The following is an 18,598-nucleotide window of genomic DNA, read 5'->3' as shown; positions in this document are numbered from 1 at the left end:
TCGCTCAAAACGTTTGAGCAGTTCTTGGTCATTCTGTGTAAGTGACCAAGTTTCTGAACCATATGTTAGCACTGGTCTTATTGGTGTTTTGTAGAAAGTCAATTTAATTTTTCTAGGTATTTTTGAGGCCATCTGTCTTCTTAGGCTGTAGTTGGCAACACTTATTGGCGAGCACTATTCTTCTTTCAATTTCTTCACTGACATTGTTATCTTTAGTTAGCAGCGAGCCTAAGTATATGAAGGTGTCGACACCTTCCAGTTCTAGATCGTCAGTTATTATTCTTGTAGGTGTCGGGTTGCTTGACCTAGTGCGACACATATATTTGGTCTTTTGAACATTTATATTTAGTCCCATTCTCTGTACAAATGCTCTTAACGACAGGAATGCTTCAGTCAGATATTCTGTGTCATTATGTCATTTGCGCATTCTCGATATACAACAGGCATTTGATAGGGTATGGCATCAAGGTCTACTCTATAAACTGAAATTACACTTAACAGACCAACTATACTTTATTCTAAAATCGTATCTTACTGACCGATACTTCCAAGTCAAAATTGAAGACAACTTCTCAAATTACCATATCATCCAATCTGGCGTACCACAGGGTAGCGTTCTTGGCCCATTTCTGCATCTGATATTTACAGCCGACGTTCCAACCAGAAATGATACCTTCTTAGCTACTTTTGCTGATGATACGAGAATCTTAGCAGTGGATGTCGACCCTAATACAGCATCACAAAAAGTACAAAATCATTTAGACCAATTACAAAACTGGCTCAAGCGATGGAAAATAAATGTTAATGCCAGCAAATCAGTACAAATTACTTTTACAACCAGAAAATCTACAGGTCCTCAAGTTTCTATAAATAATTCTCCCATCAAACCAGTTGTCAAATACTTGGGATTGCATCTGGATGAAAAACTCATATGGAAAACCCACATTAAAACTAAACGTAAACAATTAGACCTTAAACTAAAAAATATGAACTGACTATTTAACAAGAGGTCTCAGTTATCTCTTGAAAATAAACTGTTTCTGTACAAGGCTATACTTATACCAGTTTGGTCTTACGTAATAGAACTATGGGGCTGCAGTAAACCTTCAAATACGAAGATATTCCAAACATTCCAGTCCAAAATACTCCGTATGATAAGTAAAACCCCATGGTACGTATCCAACCAGACACTTCACAATGATCTGGACCTCCCATTAATCAAGGACTTAATAAAAAATTGTTCAATAAAATATAAAAATCGCACCACTGATCACACCAACGAATTGATAAATAATTTATTCACCCAACCACTTGCTGAAAGAAGACTGAAGAGAATATGGCCAGACGACCTACCACAATAATACTTAGAGAATCGTCACTGGACGGTACCTAACTCATGTTAATTGACTTACATACCATTTACTTATTACTTTTTATATAGAGTGGATTGTAAAAATGCAGTGTTTCAAATAAAAAAAAACCTGCGTATCCGACAATTTGTACTGATTTGTTAAAGATAGTTAAAGGGTTTGCACCCAGATATTGTTAGTGGCGTAGTCATCTATACCTTGTAATCAGCACTGATGAGGGAATTGTCATTTCGAAAACGTTCTTCGATGTAGCCCGAAAGGGTCTTTTTAATAAGTTTACATTTTATAAAGTATTTTTTGTGATTTATGATATCGACGGTTGAAAGGTAAAAGGTTGTAACCCACAAATCAACTTTTTTCAGGAAATAGAAAAAAACGCTCCGTTTAAGCAATTTTATGAGGAATTATTACAGTAGACTCCCTCTTAACCGGCCACCTCGGGATCAGAGCCTGGCCGGTTGACCAAATGGCCGATTAATCCAATGTGCCGGCATTTTCATGAGAAAAATCAAGTACATACATACATATATCAAACACAAGTAAAGGAAGATCTATATTAATAAAGATCACGGAGTATACAGTTGAAAAATACTATTTATTTCTGTGTATGTACATACATATTCAACTATTTTACAAACCTGTTTTAAAAAAATTGGTAACTTTCTTCTATTTCTTGACATTAAGTGAATTTTTAAAAGCTACATCTCTCCATTTTTTAAAAACCAAAACGTCTATTGGCGCTTGATGATCGTCTTGTATGCAAAACAATAGGAAGGGGGAGTGGTCGGTTAATACGACGGCCGGTTAATGCGGGACCGGTTAACAGGGAGTCTACTGTATCCTAATATTTTTTTTTCATTAATTTATAGATGAATTATTGATCTACAAATTATTGAAAAAAATTATTGGGTTAATTCCTCATAAAATTACTTAAATGGAACGTTTTTTCTACTTCCTGAAAAAGTTTACTTGTGGATTACAACCTTTTACCTTTCAACCGGCGAATACAGCCGACTACAAGAAATTCTTTCCCGTATGGATTTTATGATTTTTTTTTGTATTTTCACATTTTAGAATCACGGTGTGGTTATACATTCCGCGTATGGCAGTGCGAAGGATATAAGCGTCTATACATCTGTCGGCTTGAAGCAAAAGCAGATCTTCATTATTGGAAAAGCTACAAAGAAGCAACAATCTCAAGCGACTATTTTGATGGAGGGATATGCAGCACATTTATCGATTTTGATGGCTCATGGGGGCTCTCGTCCCGCCCAAGGGAACGCCAGAATGGTCATACCAAGGGGTCATTTTGGCCTTCCGGGGCAAGCATTTTGTAGGAGAAGGAGGTAATAATTTAGTAATGTTTTAAATTATCAACAGTTGAGTATCTAGAAAATATTTTTATAGTTTTTCAATAATAGAATCATTGTAACTTTTTTATTATTTTGATTTAAAATTATTTGTCTCTGAATGTAGAATTTTTAATTTTTTTTGTTAACATTTTTTTATTTTAATTGAGTTTATCATTTTGATCTATCATTATCATTTTACATTGCTTTCAGAAATTTTAGACCCCAACGATAATATATTTTTTATTTATAAACATATTTTTGATTTAGAGAACATTAAAGAAAACTGCAGGAATATATTTTATATTATCGGAAAGAAATTTCAGACCCTTACTATATTTCGTAGACTTACAATCAACACCATGCTAGAAGAACTGTAAAGAGCCTGCATAGAAATCGGGGGAAATAAATATCCCCAAAATAAAATATATGACGAACCTCGTGATCAGTAACGATTTAAAAATTCAGAAAGACGAAGTAGAACTTGTTGATAAATACATATATCTTGGACCTTAAATTAGAATAGGCAAGGAAAACCAAACAGGTCAGGTATCAAGAATAATAGTACATGGATGGACTATGGACAGCATGTAGCTCTGATCATATGTATTTGAAGACGGCAACATACCAATTAATCTGAAACGGAAAGTTTTCGATGAGTGTGTTCTGCCAATCACCATGGTGAGCAAAAACACTGTAACTAATAAAAACAATGCTTCAAAACTAAGAATAGCAGAAAGAAGTTTGAAGCGTTAAATGATAAAAGTAACAATAAAAGACAAGATCACAAACGAAGACCTACGAAACAGAACCAGAGTTACAGATGTGGAGGGAACTTGCAGATTGAAATAGAGATGGACTGGCCATGTGGCAAGAATGAAAGGTGGAAGGTGGACACGCAAGTTAAACGAATGGATACCAAGAACAGATAAACGAAAGAGAGGAAGACCACCTACACGATGGCAAGATGATCTTCGAAAGATGACGAATAACTTTATCCAAATTGCACAAGACCGTGCACTCTGGATACAAACAGGGGAGGCCTATGCCCTGCAGTGGACTTAAAACGGGATGATGATAATAAGTTAATTTACTAATCAGAAAAATAAAAACCGTATCTTGTAAAAGGTATATTTAAAATCCCTAAAAAGGTTTATATCTCAACAGAACGTTTTCAGAATCAATATTCCATCATCAGTGTTATCACAGGTCACATTACATGTTTTAAGCCACCAAGTTATACGCATAAAACCCTTGAGTTGTTTTAAAATTGTGAGAGTTACATTATATTATAAAATTTTAAGGGATGTTAAAAATATTCCCAGATTAACTCCCTGCATCACATGACATCAACCATATTGGTTGTAATATTTAAAGGTAGGTCCTCACATGGCAGAGTTTAGATGACAACTGCTGACAAACTTTGCCATGTGAGATCCTACCTTTTAATATTACAACCAATATGGTTGATGTCATGTGATGCAGGGAGTTAATCTGGGAATATTTTTAACATCCCTTAAAATTTTATAATATAATGTAACCCTCACACTTTTAAAACAACTTTAAGGGTTTTTATCCGTATAACTTGCTGGCTTAAAACATGTAATGTGACCTGTGATAACACTGATGATGGAATATTGATTCCGAAAACGTTTTGTTGTGATGTAGCCTTTTTAGGGATTTTAAATATACGTTTTACAAGATAATGTTTTTATTTTTTGTGATTTATGGTACATATATAGCCAGTTACAGGAATTTTTTCTTTGTGATAAATTTACTAATCATTGTGTAGGAATACTTATCCAATTTTTTGTATTTTGTAACTTCGGACCTGGTAGAATAACTGAGTAATATTTTGCAAGTATATTTGGTGATTTGTATGGTTTCTTTATTTTATTAGTAGAATTAATATCATCATCAAGTACTTCTTTTCTAGATACTGAACTATTTGTAAATATGCATTAACATTATATTTAGTACTAACTAGTTTGTGTTTTCAAAATCATGTTTAAGAAATTTATTGCAGTTTTAAATTGATTAACATACGAAATAATTACTTAAAGGAGTAAAGTTACAATTTTATTCAGAAAGTTATGTGGAAATAATTTTAATTGTTTAATATTATCATACAGAAACTGTCAATTGAAAACTCTCATTTAATACACACAACATTTCAGATTAATTTATTAAAACAGTAGGTCATAACGTCTCAAACAAGTTTCGATAGTTTTGCTTATAAAGCGTCATTCGGTGTTTAAAAATTGCGAAAAAAATAGTATAACATAACGATGGCTTAGTGTGAAAACCTAGCATCTCATTTTTTTTTCGAAAATGATATTTTGGTGGTTTTAGTTTGAAAACCTTGTATCTCACGATATACAACTGTTAGAAAAATTTCAAATACACTAGATAGACTATTTTTTACATCTGAAAAAAGAAACCACGTATATTAATTGCTCTCTTGATTTAGTGTGAATACCACGTATATTTATAACCAAGAATTTGGTATTTAATTTGGAGTGTTTGTTTGAGTGATTTGACTTGCAGAAATGTTTTTTGTGAACAACAAAATGTAGTCCGGCATATAGGAACATTTTATGAACCTTAAATCAAAAGATTTGTATTGTATCGACCTAGTATTTGGAGGTGTGCAATAAGATATGAAAAATGAAAACCTCGTAAATAATAATAAACACAACCTCATTTGAGATGAAAAACACGTATATCAAGATATACGAGGTTATCATAGTTACTTGGGCAAAGGCTCTATATACTCCAAGGATATTTACGTGTTTTTCATAGTTAATATTTGTATTTCCAATTTAATAGCAACATTTTTAACACTTTTAGCTCCGTGCCAACATTAAATGTGCTCGAATTAAAAATATGTAACGTAATTTTTGTTTTTTGGTTATATTATGCAGAAAATCAGTTTTTTGCCTCTCCTGTAAAATTGTAATTTACTGAGATACGATTTTTTCACACTAAGCCATCGATAAGGAAAATCTAAATAAGGGTCACCATCATCATGCAACTTCTTCCGTCCACTGCTGGACGTAGGTCTGTCCCATTTTTCGCCACTTCCACGGTTCTGAACGTCTTGTTACAATTTCTTGGACATTCGTTTAATGTCGTGCATCCAGCGTGTTGGTAGTCGTCCTCTGCTGCGTTTGTCTTCTCTTGGGCGCCAGTCAATTAGTTTTCTGGTCCATCTTGAGTCTTTTAGTCTCGCTACGTGACCTACCCAATAGGGAACTTTCATAAAATTTTAAATTCGAAAAAAATGTTATAAATCACAACAGAACATAATTTAAAACATGTATCAATGATAAACTTTTGTCTTTCGTTTGGTCCCTAAAGACGATTAAAAATTCAAATTATACCAGCCCGTCCAAAACGCGTCGTGACGTCATCCGGTTATATGTTTACATTTTGCACCAACAAAGTAAACAAAATTGTATATAATTTTAAATTAGACATTATAAACGTCAGTAGAAAATATAGTTATGTGACGTCACAAGTGTTTTTGATCGTTTGAACTATTCATAGAAAACTTGTACTTTTACAAAATGGTTTTAATTATTTTCCATAGTAGACCTTCTTTCCTTTCCTTCAAAAACTGTATCAAACTCCAATCTCAACAAACTGGTATATATTATTACAATGACGTATGATAAATGTCATTAGAATATAAATATTTTTCCCTTATACCGCGACGATGAATATACCAAATACCCAAGTAGGTGGAGGCCAATAAACTAAAGAAGGAGAAGAAGAATATACCTAAAGATAACCATAATCATAACTGTATGATAAAACTATGAAACGGAAACGATAGCTATGAAACGGAAGAATTAAGGCTGCAGGCAGGATTTTCAAAGGCACCTTAAAGAAGAAGTTGACAGTACAATCGAAATAAAAGTGAAATAGAAAAGACTAGTACGACGATCAGTCTAAAGAAGTTGTGGATTGAAAATTAAAATCCGGTTTTCAAAACCAAATCAGGCTGTTGTGATAAAACCAGTTATCCACATGAAAAGATATTCCAAAAACTCTTGGAGATAAGAGTTTTATCCATATAAATACATAAACAACCCCATAAATATTTTATGCTTTCTATCATGCTATGGTGCTTCTCAGAGGGTTTTTTCAGTGCATCACAGTTTTTCGATTTCTTTCTAACGCATTAAGTTGGAAGTGACAGAAAAAGGTACGTCCATGATTATACTTATTTATAACATTTATTCTAATTGTTGATTAATGGCGCTATAATAAAAAAAACAATTTGCGTATTATACAATCGTATTATCTATACGACTATAATCTGTACAATTTATACGACTATACAAATCAAAGAACATACCTTTTTATAAATGCAATAAACACGATTGATTTGTTTTTATACCAAATTGCAAATAAAAGGGTTATACTGGCCTACCTTTTTAATATCTGGCTGACTACGCTTCTGACAACTGTCAGCTTTAACTAAAATTGTCAGCAAACTAGAGAATCATGCAATGATTCTCTACCTACATTCTTAAAATCATATAGGACATGAAAATTAATGACACACTCAAAGACTGAGAAGAACTTTAGATTTTAGTCGTATAAATATGTAATAGGTAAATTATTTTTTTTTCGATTATAGCGCCATCTATCAACAACTAGAATAAATGTTATAAATGTGTATAATCACGGACGTACCTTTTTTTCTATCACTTGTGACCTATAGCTTCGATGAACCAGATTGTAAATTAATAAATATTATAAGATATATAAATATTGTGATAATATGGCAGTTTCTCTGTAACAGTTTTTTGTATGTATATTAATTTTGTCATATTCACGGACAATACAGGAAATAATAATATACAGTGATGAGCGCGCTAATAACCGGCAAAATAACGCAAAAGCTGAGAAACTACGTAATGTAATGTAAATTTACATGTTCCTATTGATAATTTTACACCTCTACAAGTTCCATCTCTTTTTATCTCAAAACTTAATGTTTTCTATCTTTTGCGTTATTTTGCCGGTTATTAGCGCCCTCATCACTTTATACGTAAAATATTAACTGTAAATCGTTTGTTCCCTTTTTGATTTTAGCAATAAAAAGGATTTGTAATGTTTTTGAAAACATCGCATTTTTAAACTGTGCATGTTATAATGAATGTTTCAGCCATGATCCAGGCATCTCTTCTCCTGCTAGAAACAGCGGTTTTCTCAAAAGAAAGGTTTACATTAGTCATGTCTAAATGTTTCACTCGCTAGTTTCTTATGATGGTAATTATAACACTACCCATGCACCAATCATTCACTAAAGTAGTTGCACCAACTGGAGTTACAAGTCTGTAGTGTCCAGAGTAGTGTTGCGCTTATTTTTAGCTTCTTTCTTGGACAATCAACGTCCTAGTATGGGCCAAAAGACTTTCAAATTACACTAAAACTAAAAAAAGTTGCTTGTATAATTTCAAATCATTAATTTGATTGTTGATTTAAAACTGTCAAACTTAATGTTGTAGGGCATGGCAAATGCTTAATGATTTGATTCAGCTATTTTAATAGGTAACCTTAAAACAATTAATATCAAGTATTCTTTTTCTCATGATCATCTTTCAGTGCGTCACAGTTTTTCGATTTCTTTCTAACGCATTAAATTGTATGTGACAGAAAAAAAGGCACGTCCGTGATTACAGACATTTACAACATTTATTCTAGTTATTCTAGATGTCGATAGATGGCGCCATAATAAAAAAATATTTTTTTTTAATTAGATAATATTACAAATATAATCTGTATAATTTATAAGACTATACAAATCAAAGAAAATACCATTTTATAAATGCAAGAAACACATTTGATTTGTTTTTTTATTCCAAATTGAAAATAAAATGTGACAACTGTCAGATTTAACTAAAATGTCATGTTAGAATAAATGTCATAAATGTGTATTATCACGGACTTACCCTTTTTCCTATCATTTGTTACGCACTGAAAAATGCTCATGAAAAGGACAATGTACTACTTTTTTGTCATCCCTCTTTTTTAATCTGTATTCTGTGTTTCTATTTAAAAGGCACTGGATGATTCCCGGGATGATGTCAAGGTGAATGGCGTAAACATCAACTGCATCAAATGCAGGAGCAACTTAATCTGTAAGCAATTCGTCATGAAAATAAACATTAAGAAAACCAAAGTGATGTCAATCCGAAAAACCAACCTTGCACAATAAACGGGCCCATTTTAGATAAGGATTTTAAGTACCTGGGGTGTTGGGTCGATAGCAGCCTAAATCCTGATCTAGAAATAAGAAATAAAATAAAATAAAAAAAATAAGATCAAGAATAGAACAAGCCAGAAAATCGTTCGAAAAAATAAAAAGACTACCATGTAACTCTGAGTAAAACTCGAAATTCGACTACGTTTATCGAAATGCTACGTCTGGTCGACTCTTCTCTATGCAGTTGAAACGTTGACCCTTAAAATATCAACCGTAAATAAATTGGAGGCCTTTGAAATGTGGATCTACCGGAGAATCCTCTAAATTTTGTGGACATCGCTCAAACGAAGAAGTGCTACATAGATAGGCAAAGAACGATAACTTCTTAACACAGTGAAAGTTAGAATAACATCATACCTAGGCCACATACTGAGAAATAATAAGTACCAATTGAAAAGAAAGATTGAGGGAAAGAGCGGACCAAAAAGGAAAAGACTAGCGTTTTTCAATACAAATCTGTACTGACTGAATTAATTACATAACGTCGGGTACCATTGCGCCAACAAACTGAGAAATGACTGAACTTCGTGCGTTTGGTTCTTTTATAGCTTATCTCCAGATTAATTAAGAATTTAATGGTAATATAAATAGCCATAAGTATTACGTATTTTTCTCACTAGACTAAAGGTTAATGATATGAAAACTCAAAAAATAGTATGGCTTGGTACAGCGCTAACAAAAGTCTCTAGGATTGTTAATACTTAGGAAAATTTAAACGCTACTACTACACACATGATTGATATCTGAGTTATGAACCCATCAGTGACAAGACTTTGTTATTATTATTTCGCCTTTTCTATCAAAACTTCACATTAAAGTTATCAAAAACAAATTACAAATTAAAAAACTTGTACAAAACAATTAATGACAGTTTTAATTAAAAGTACATATTAATATTTTTAGTACTACCGAAAAAACACTACATAAAAGTACTAATAGTTTCCCAGACCTGAACATGATTTCCAAGAAAGATCTAATTAAAATAGAAGCAAGTTTGTATTTGATTAAGTATCCACTAATTTCACATATTTTATTCAGAATTGTATTTGGTATTTAACAAATAAGTATGGTATATTGCAAAATTATTATAACTCGTTCTAATTATGAAGGATGATCTATATTATATTTCTTATAAAAAATAAAGAATGTTATTTAATTTAAAGCTTAGTAAGGTTATTAGGCTTCTCCCGCAAGAAGGCTGAGTTTCTCCCTCAAGAGTTTCAAAATTTCTTCATAGCCCAATAAATGAACGTTTTGGAGTGTAATTTTCAGGGGCAACTCTGAATTGCATGAAAATTTGGATTTAGGTTCTACTTACCCTCCACTTCAAAGTTGAATTTGTGCCGTTGGTTGTTTTTACTTGGGGGGTGACAGTCACCCCCTTGTCGGGGGGTGAAAAACGCGTGTTTAAAATAAGCCCGGAAATGGATAAATTGACAGATTATAAGCAACTTTCGTTCTATAAAGTTTTTTACGTAAGTCAATACTTTTCGAGTTATTCGCGATTGAAAATGTTGATTTTTCGACAAAAAAAACTACGTTTTTAGACAGTTTTTTGCAAATAACGCAAAAAGTAAATATTTTATCGAAAAAAGTATTCGTAGCAAAAGTGTAGTTTATAAAAAAAAAAACGAAAAAAGTAGTGTATCAGTAAAGTCTATAAATTGAGTAAAAGCAAATTTGTAGTTCATGAAAAATACGTTGTTATTCGTCTAATTCCAAATCGAATAATTCGACGCGAAATCACCGAAAAATTAAGCACTTTTCGGGAAAAGCTTATTAACATTTTTAAAGTATCTAAACTCGAAAAGTATTGACTTACATAAAAAAACTCTATAGAACAATAGTTGCTTAAAATCAGCCAATTTATCCATTTCCGGTCTTATCTTGAACGTATGTTTTTCACCCCCGAGAAGGGGTGACTTTCACCCCCCAAGTAAAAGCAACCAACGGCACAATTTCAACTTTGAAGTGGAGTGTAAGTAGAACTTAAAATAAAAATTTTCATGCAAGTCGGAGTTGCCCCTGAAAATTACACGGTATCGCCGTATTTCCCGTTCATTTACTGGGCTATCAGAGTATGTATTGAAGAGAAGTGGTGACAGCAGACAGCCCTGTCTCATCTTTGTCTTTACCTATTTTCTGCCATTTACGTGCATTTACTAAATATTCCCGTTTCTATAACATTAATTCGTTGGACTTCTTTTTTTTTCACTGCCTAACATTTAGTGTCATATACCATAGCTGGTATCATGGATCTTACAGACAGTATCTGTCAGGGTTTTGTCAAAGGCTTTGACCTTTGCATTTTTTAATTGGCTCACCATGTTCTTGTAACAGTGATGATGCTCTTGTTACAGAGCGAAAACGTTTTGTTTCTATGTTTGTAGCCCTATAGGGGCTTTTTAAACTTATATACTTTTTACCAAGACAAAAATTTTTTATTAAATTTTAATTATCTGTCACTTTCATTGAATTTTTTGACATACACAATCATTCTAGAAATAGGTTAGTATAGTAACTTTATTTTAAAATGGAACATTATACCTTTTCCCTCAAGTGACTGTCTTCGCTCTATCAATATTTGCTCTTCGATTAAGTTCTACTTCACTGTTTATAGGAAATTATTCATATTTCTCTTGGAATTCTTTTGTGCTGATAAAATACTAATAAGAATATGTATATGATGAGAGCATCTCCTACGATCCCTAGAGCATCTCCTACATAAATATACGCTTACTTTACGCCTACATCCTTCCATCTATTATATAGGCTTACTTTTTAGTTGTTTTTGGCATTATATCCTGTTCATAAAATCATCAACAGTTTCTGCATTTTTCACTAAGGTTCTTGTTTACGCAGTATGTACTAAAAAATTGTTTTTATTTATAATAGAAAGAAGAAAATTCTTAGGCGTAGTTTATACGAATTGAATATGTAGATCTCGTCATAATTTTGCACTATACATTTTGTACAAACTTTTTTGTTTGGATCAACTGATGGTACCATAAAAGATGTATACCATAGTTTAAAATGACTTGGTTTGCATTTATTACCACTCTAGCTAATATTTTGTAGATGCATAACATAATGACAAGCTTGCTAGAATTAATATAATATTTTATCACTGCTTGACCAAAATTATGAAGTTCTAACAATGGCTGTTTTACTTTGTTGATATACTGGCTAATAAAAGGTGTAAAGGTGTAAATTAGGCATTGGACAGGTTCTAAAATTAGGAGAGATTAGAACAAACAGTGATAAAACCTTAAATAAACCATCATAAAATACTGTGATAAATAAAATGATTTTAGGATATATGCAAACAATAAGGAAATAAAAAAAATGAAAAATAAAGATGATACTATGTACTTATACGTATTTCGGGTTTAACCTTACCCTCTTCAGAGCACTGTCTACGCAGTGTAGAGGTACTCTATAGTTCCTGACTCTTTAAGCTAATAAGGAAATAGTTTTCTACAATTACTTCAAATACGTGCTATTTCTTAAATATTGTGTTTATATAGGATTAGCCATTATAGGATTGTGTTAATTGTAATGACATTACATGTTTACCTAAACATTTTGACATTTCGATTTCAACTCCAGAAATCGTTTTCAAAAAAGGGATTATTAAAGATTTTATTAAAAAGAGTGTATAACCGCCAAAGGTGTTGTTTGCCAAAAAAAAACTGTGTCTTGGTTAAAAAAACATTCGTGAATGGACTCAGATATCAAATGAAAGGCAATTATTCCATGTCGCAGAAGATCGAGAAGCCAATGTGATCACCAACGTCGGATAATTCTGATATGGCACGTGAAGAGGAAAATAAACAAAAATCTTGAGCACAAAATACTAATTGGAAAAGGAAACAACCAAACGCGTAAGATACAACGTAGAATAGGTTTGAGTTGTGTCACTTTAGAACAATTACGTGAGATATGTAAGAGTAATGTAGGTACATATGCCTTGAAGAGAAATATATATGAATATTGCGTATTACCGGTAATTTACATTTAAAAGAAGACAGCGGATAATTTAAAAATAGCTCAAATAACTATTAGGCCAGGAACCGAAGCTTTTCACGTCGCAATTTTTACAGAATGGATCGATTTGCTTCAAAATTTGAGAATAAGTAGTGGATAGTCCCAGGATCAAAATCTATATGATTCCGAAAGACGCTTTTACTATGGGGGTGGTTGCCACCCCATCTCGGGGTTGGAAATTTTTTATTATATTTTGACCGCAAAAGTTGATAAAAACATTTATTCTAAACAAAAAATAATCTATACATTTTTTTGATAAAATTAACAGTTTTCGATTTATTCGTTATGGAAAGTGTTAGTTTTGTACCTATAGAAAAATTCAATGTGTTTCGATATACTCATATACGATTCACTTAATTTTTGCCGTAGAAAAAAATGTTTCAAACCAATTTCTTGGGAATTAAATAACCTACAAATTTATATTGAAACATTTTTTCGTATCTCTGATGCTAATTATTCTATTCTGAAGAAAATGGCATTTTTTACCAAACTACAAAAATTCGTTATTCGCTTTTATCTCCAGTTTTTTAAAAACTAATCATTCTAAGCCAGTCAAACTTCTAAAATCTATTAAGAATACATAAGTAAATAAAAATGAATAAGGCCAATGACTAAAAACACCGCTAACTTACATTATTATGCTTCCAATTGGATTTTTCCTTTTTTTTTTTTTCAAAAAAATATATTGATTTTTCAATCGTAACGTTTTTATTTTTATCTACGAAAGTTTGTTAAAAAATAGTTTTGTAGGTGTTTACAAGATCTCTAAGTTTATTAATATTAAATGTTTTTAAAATCCTCAGTCGCAAAAAGAGGTGACTTTGAAAGGGTTGGTAAAGGTGGTTTTTGCATGTTATTACAAGATTTAATTGTCAATAGCTCACTCAATTTTTGCCATAGAAAACATTTTTTAGACCAGATTCTTGGGAATTAAATAAGCTACAATCTTGTATTAAAATATTTTTTCCTATCTCTGAGGCTAATCTTGCTACTCTGAAAAAAAGGCCATTTTTTTCCAAACTAAAAAAATTCGTTATTCGCTTTTAACTCCATTTTTTTTAAACTAATCATTCTAAGCCGGTCAAACTTCTAGAACCAATTAATAATATATAAATAAAAAAGACTAAATAAGATAAATGACTAATTTTAATTAGGGTGGTGATTAGGGGGTTGCTTGCCATCACTTTTTTGCTGAAAAAAATAGGGACTGGCATTCTTTTCCTTATAAGTCACTTATTTTTGAGCTAGAGACTTTTCTTTTTGATTTCTGGAGATAGATATTTTTAAGTACTTTAAATTAGTTTAAGCAGGTTTTCCTCGAAAAATGCGTAGTTTTCCCGGCTCTTGACTTTTTGATAAAACGAAAACTTTTGGAGTTATTAGCAGAAAACTTATTAAAAACATTGATTTTTTCGATATAAAACTAACACTTTTGCTAGCGACTAAATCGAAAACCATTAAGTTTATCAAAAAAATGTATAGAACGTTTTTTGCTTAGAATAAACGTTTTTAGTAACTTTTGCGATCAAAATATAATAAAAAATTTTCACCCCCGAGATGGGGTGGCAACCACCCCCATAGTAAAAGCGCCTTTCTGCATAATATAGATTTTGATCCTTGGACTATCCACTACTTATTCTCAAATTTTTAAGCAAATCGAGCCATTCCGTAAAAATTGCGAGGTTTTTACCTATTTTAAGCTTCATTACTTGGACTATATGGAAAGAATCATGCTTGGAATCAAATAGTGAAAATGTAGCGACAGTAACTACAATGAAATGGAAATGGGCAAGTCATGAGGCGAGAATATCGAACAACAGATTGACTAGAAGGATATTTACGCCAGTCAGTGGGAGCAAGAATAGGATATTACCTCCGAATTCTATCCTACTGCATGGGTTTTAATGAAATTTTGGGCATAGCCTCTACTTATCTCCTAATTCAAAGTCTACCCTATGCCGATGTGTGCTGTTATCTTGGGGGTGGTTGCCACCCCTTATTAGGGGTGGAAAATTTTTTGGTTAAAATTACCACGGAATTCACTAGAGAACCGAATTCTAAGCAAAAACTGTTCTATCATTTTTTTTTGAAAACTCAATACTTTTGAGATATTCGTGGTTGAAAATTGGCCATTTTCATTGAAACATAATACCTTTTCGAACGGTTTTTTGCGAATACCTTAAAAACTATGCATCTATAACAGAGAAACGGTCGATTTTAGGTGTATAATGCTACTAATACCTTTTGTAGTGCTTGAAAAGGCCTTTAAAATGAGCTATATTAAAAGTCCATTACATTAAAACTAAGCGAGATATGCTGCAAAGAAAATTGATAACTAATGTATTTTAAGGAAAAATGAGAATTAATTTTAACCCCCATCTACCAAAATGTAAATGCTTCGTTTTCCTTCCTCAATACCTTTTATTATAGTGTTATTTCTATGTTCAAAAAGTTGGACGGGTTTAAAATGATTGGTTCTTGAAAAAAAAGATCAAATTAATTAAAAAAGAGCATTTTTAAATTTTCTTAAAAATCTTTCTTTTTCTCCATGTAACTTGAAAATGATGAGATACAGTAATGAAAAATAAAAAGAAAATTTTTATCTGAAAAAGCCCTACATTTTTGTGCGGTATCTTTTTTTCGTATCTCTTATCGTTTTCGAGTTACATGGAGGAAAAGGAAGATTTTTAAGAAAATTTAAAAATGCGCTCTATAATTTGATCTTATTTTTTTCAAAAACCATTCAACACTATAATAAAAAGTATTGTAGAAGGAAAACGATGTATTTAAATTCTGATAGATGAGGACTTAAATATACTTCTCATTTCTTCTTAAAATACATTATTCATCAACTTTTTTGTAGAATACCTCGCTTAGTTTGAATTTAATCGACATTTAGTATTGCTCATTTTAAACGTCTTTTCAAGCACTACAAAAGTTATTAGTTTCATTATACACCTAAAATCGACAGTTTCTCTGTTATTTCAAGTTGAATACACCGATTTGAGCATGCAGCAAAAAAACAAACTGTTCTTACCTACCATATCCCTCTTTGTATTTTAAATAGAAGATTTATGAAGGAACGGAATCTCTTTGTTTTTTTATAACCTACAGAAATATTTTATATAGTGTAACAAAATAATTATTGACCTACCCTCGTATACCAGCTCCCGTCTCCGGACAGACAGAACACTATCGATGTTTCGAGATACGCCGATGCAGCGACGATGACGTGCAAGCGGTCACATGGACATAGCTGGAGATATATAGATATTTCTGGAATATCTGTATCGCATATATAAATAGGACATATTTGTAAATAGAGTTAGTCTTAAGCTAAAGTTTGTAAAGTAAACTTGTATAAATATAAATAAAGTCGTATATAAATACGAACCGCTAGTTTTATTGTAATTAGAAGTAATTACACTAATAACCGCTACAGTTGGTGTTAACGGTGTGGAGTGTAAATAAATGAAAAGTGAAAAAAAAAGACTTTTGAACTTTATTCGTCGGGAATAATCGGAATGCGTTAATTGTTCGGTATTCGGAAAGACTTTTGAACTTTATTCGTCGGGAACAATTGAAGTGCGTTGATTGTTCGGTATTCGGAAAGACTTAGACATTTTGAAAAGTACGTGTGTGCCGACCAAAGATGTTGCTACAAGAACTGACCATAAAACAGCTCCGTGAACAATTAGAAGAGTACGAATTAGACAGCAGTGGGTGCAAGATAGTCCTACAAGCACGACTCAAGGATGTCCTCACGAAGAACGGAGATGACCCAGAGACGTTCCACTTCCAGTCAGCAGAACAAGTAATCTTATCGAAATTAAAAACTGTTTCTGAAACGATCGATGAAACTTCTAGACAGAACAACGAGAAACTTGAGGAAGTTAGTAGACAGAACAACGAGAAACTTGAAGAAGTTAGTAGACAGAACAACGAGAAATTTGAAAGTGTTTCTCAAAAGATCGATGAAACTTCTAGAAAAAGCGACGATAAATTCGAAAATGTTGCTAAAAGATTTGACGAGACTTCTCAAGTAATTAAAGAAGTTTGTAGACAGAGCAACGAGAAATTTGAAAGTGTTTCTCAAGTAATTAAAGACGTTTGTAGACAGAACGACGAGAAATTTGAAGAGGTTTCTAGAACATTCGATAAGATACAGAAAAGCGTAGACGACAGTAAAGAAATGTTAGAAGATAAGATCAAACAACTAGAGACTATGGTAACCAATACGAAAGTGCTACCTTCAGTTAATGCAGTAGTTTTGGCCGTAGAAGAGAAGATCAAAGAATTAGAGAGCATGATAACCGATACAAAAGTGCAACCGTCAGTTCATGCAGTAGCTTTAGATCCTGTAGTGAAAGATGAACTACCGAGAGAAGAAATGTCGCATAATATGAGATTCAAATTACCACCATTTGATGGAAAGTCCTCTTGGTCCATATATCTTAGACAGTTTGAAGCTATTGCGACCGCCAATCATTGGACCGAACAAGAAAAGGCTGTTTCCTTGACTGCTGCTTTACGAGGTGATGCTGCAGATATATTAAGGTCAATTCCCAAGGGTCAAGAAAATTGTTACCAGACCTTGTTCACTCGTCTAGAAAAACGCTATGGAGATGCCCATCTACAACAAGTATACAAAGCACAACTGCGAAGTAGAAGTCAACGAGCAAGTGAGAATCTGCAAGAATTTGAAGCAGATGTGGCTCGTGTGGTGCGGTTGGCTTATCCAGAGGTGCCAGACAGCGTTTTAGAAGAAATTGCAGTAGATACCTTCGTCAATGGGCTGAAAGATAATGAACTACAGAAAGCTTTACGACTAGCAAGACCGAAAGTTTTAGATGAAGCACTTGCTATTGCATTGGAACACGAAGCAGCTAGCCAAGCTTCACGAAACAATCGAGTAATAACCGTAGAAAAAGGCGATAAGAGAAAAGATGAACGTTTGGTGGAAATGGTACGGAGGGTGATTCGTGACACGATGCCGAAGAGACGCATGAAGAGGGCTGGAAGAGTTGGTTCAAATGCTGATGCCCTTTCGAGACGACCATGCAGTGCGAATTGTAATCACTGTGCCAAATTAGAGGAACGATTTTGCCCCGTGAGACGAACCACCGTAATTAATGAGCAATGGCAGCCCCAACAGTTACAAGACGCCCAAGAAGATGATCCATGTATAAAAAGAGTATTGGATTGGATGCGGCAAGGTGAGAGACCTAGTTGGCAGAACATTAGTGCATGTAGTCCAGAAGTCAAGGCCTACTGGAGCCAATGGAATTGCCTGGTACTAAAAGATGATCTTCTGTACAGAACCTTTGAGAACGATGATGGTACAGAATCTAAGCTTCAGTTAATTGTACCTAAAAGTAAAGTGTCAGAAGTATTGCGTCAGTTGCATGACGGTACATCAGGTGGACACTTTGGTATTACGAAGACTCTGCAAAAGGTTCGAGAACGGTTCTATTGGGTGAACTGTAAAGATGATGTAAGGAGATGGTGCCGAAAATGTGAACCGTGTGCATCCGGTAATGGTCCGGTTGGTA

General features: G+C 32.9%; 1 protein-coding gene across 8 annotated transcripts in view; it reads left to right on the top strand.

Annotated features, from left to right (window-relative positions):
• LOC114340913 (protein retinal degeneration B) overlaps positions 1-18,598 on the top strand; it is a 181,227-nt gene that overhangs the window by 145,841 nt on the left and 16,788 nt on the right. For 6 of the 8 annotated variants that reach the window (XM_050658308.1, XM_050658306.1, XM_050658307.1 and 3 more), the window contains one exon: positions 2,445-2,716. In XM_050658308.1, the coding sequence (XP_050514265.1) occupies positions 2,445-2,716 (272 nt within the window). Of the gene's footprint in view, positions 1-2,444; positions 2,717-7,898; positions 8,003-8,795; positions 10,440-18,598 lie in introns of those variants that run through there. The other 2 variants (XM_050658309.1, XM_050658310.1) reach the window with 2 other exon arrangements.

This window comes from Diabrotica virgifera, chromosome 8 (assembly GCF_917563875.1).
Source record: "Diabrotica virgifera virgifera chromosome 8, PGI_DIABVI_V3a".
Lineage (NCBI taxonomy): Eukaryota > Metazoa > Arthropoda > Insecta > Coleoptera > Chrysomelidae > Diabrotica > Diabrotica virgifera.
Note: the sequence above shows the minus strand (reverse complement) of the source record. Positions and strands in the feature narration are given on the sequence as shown.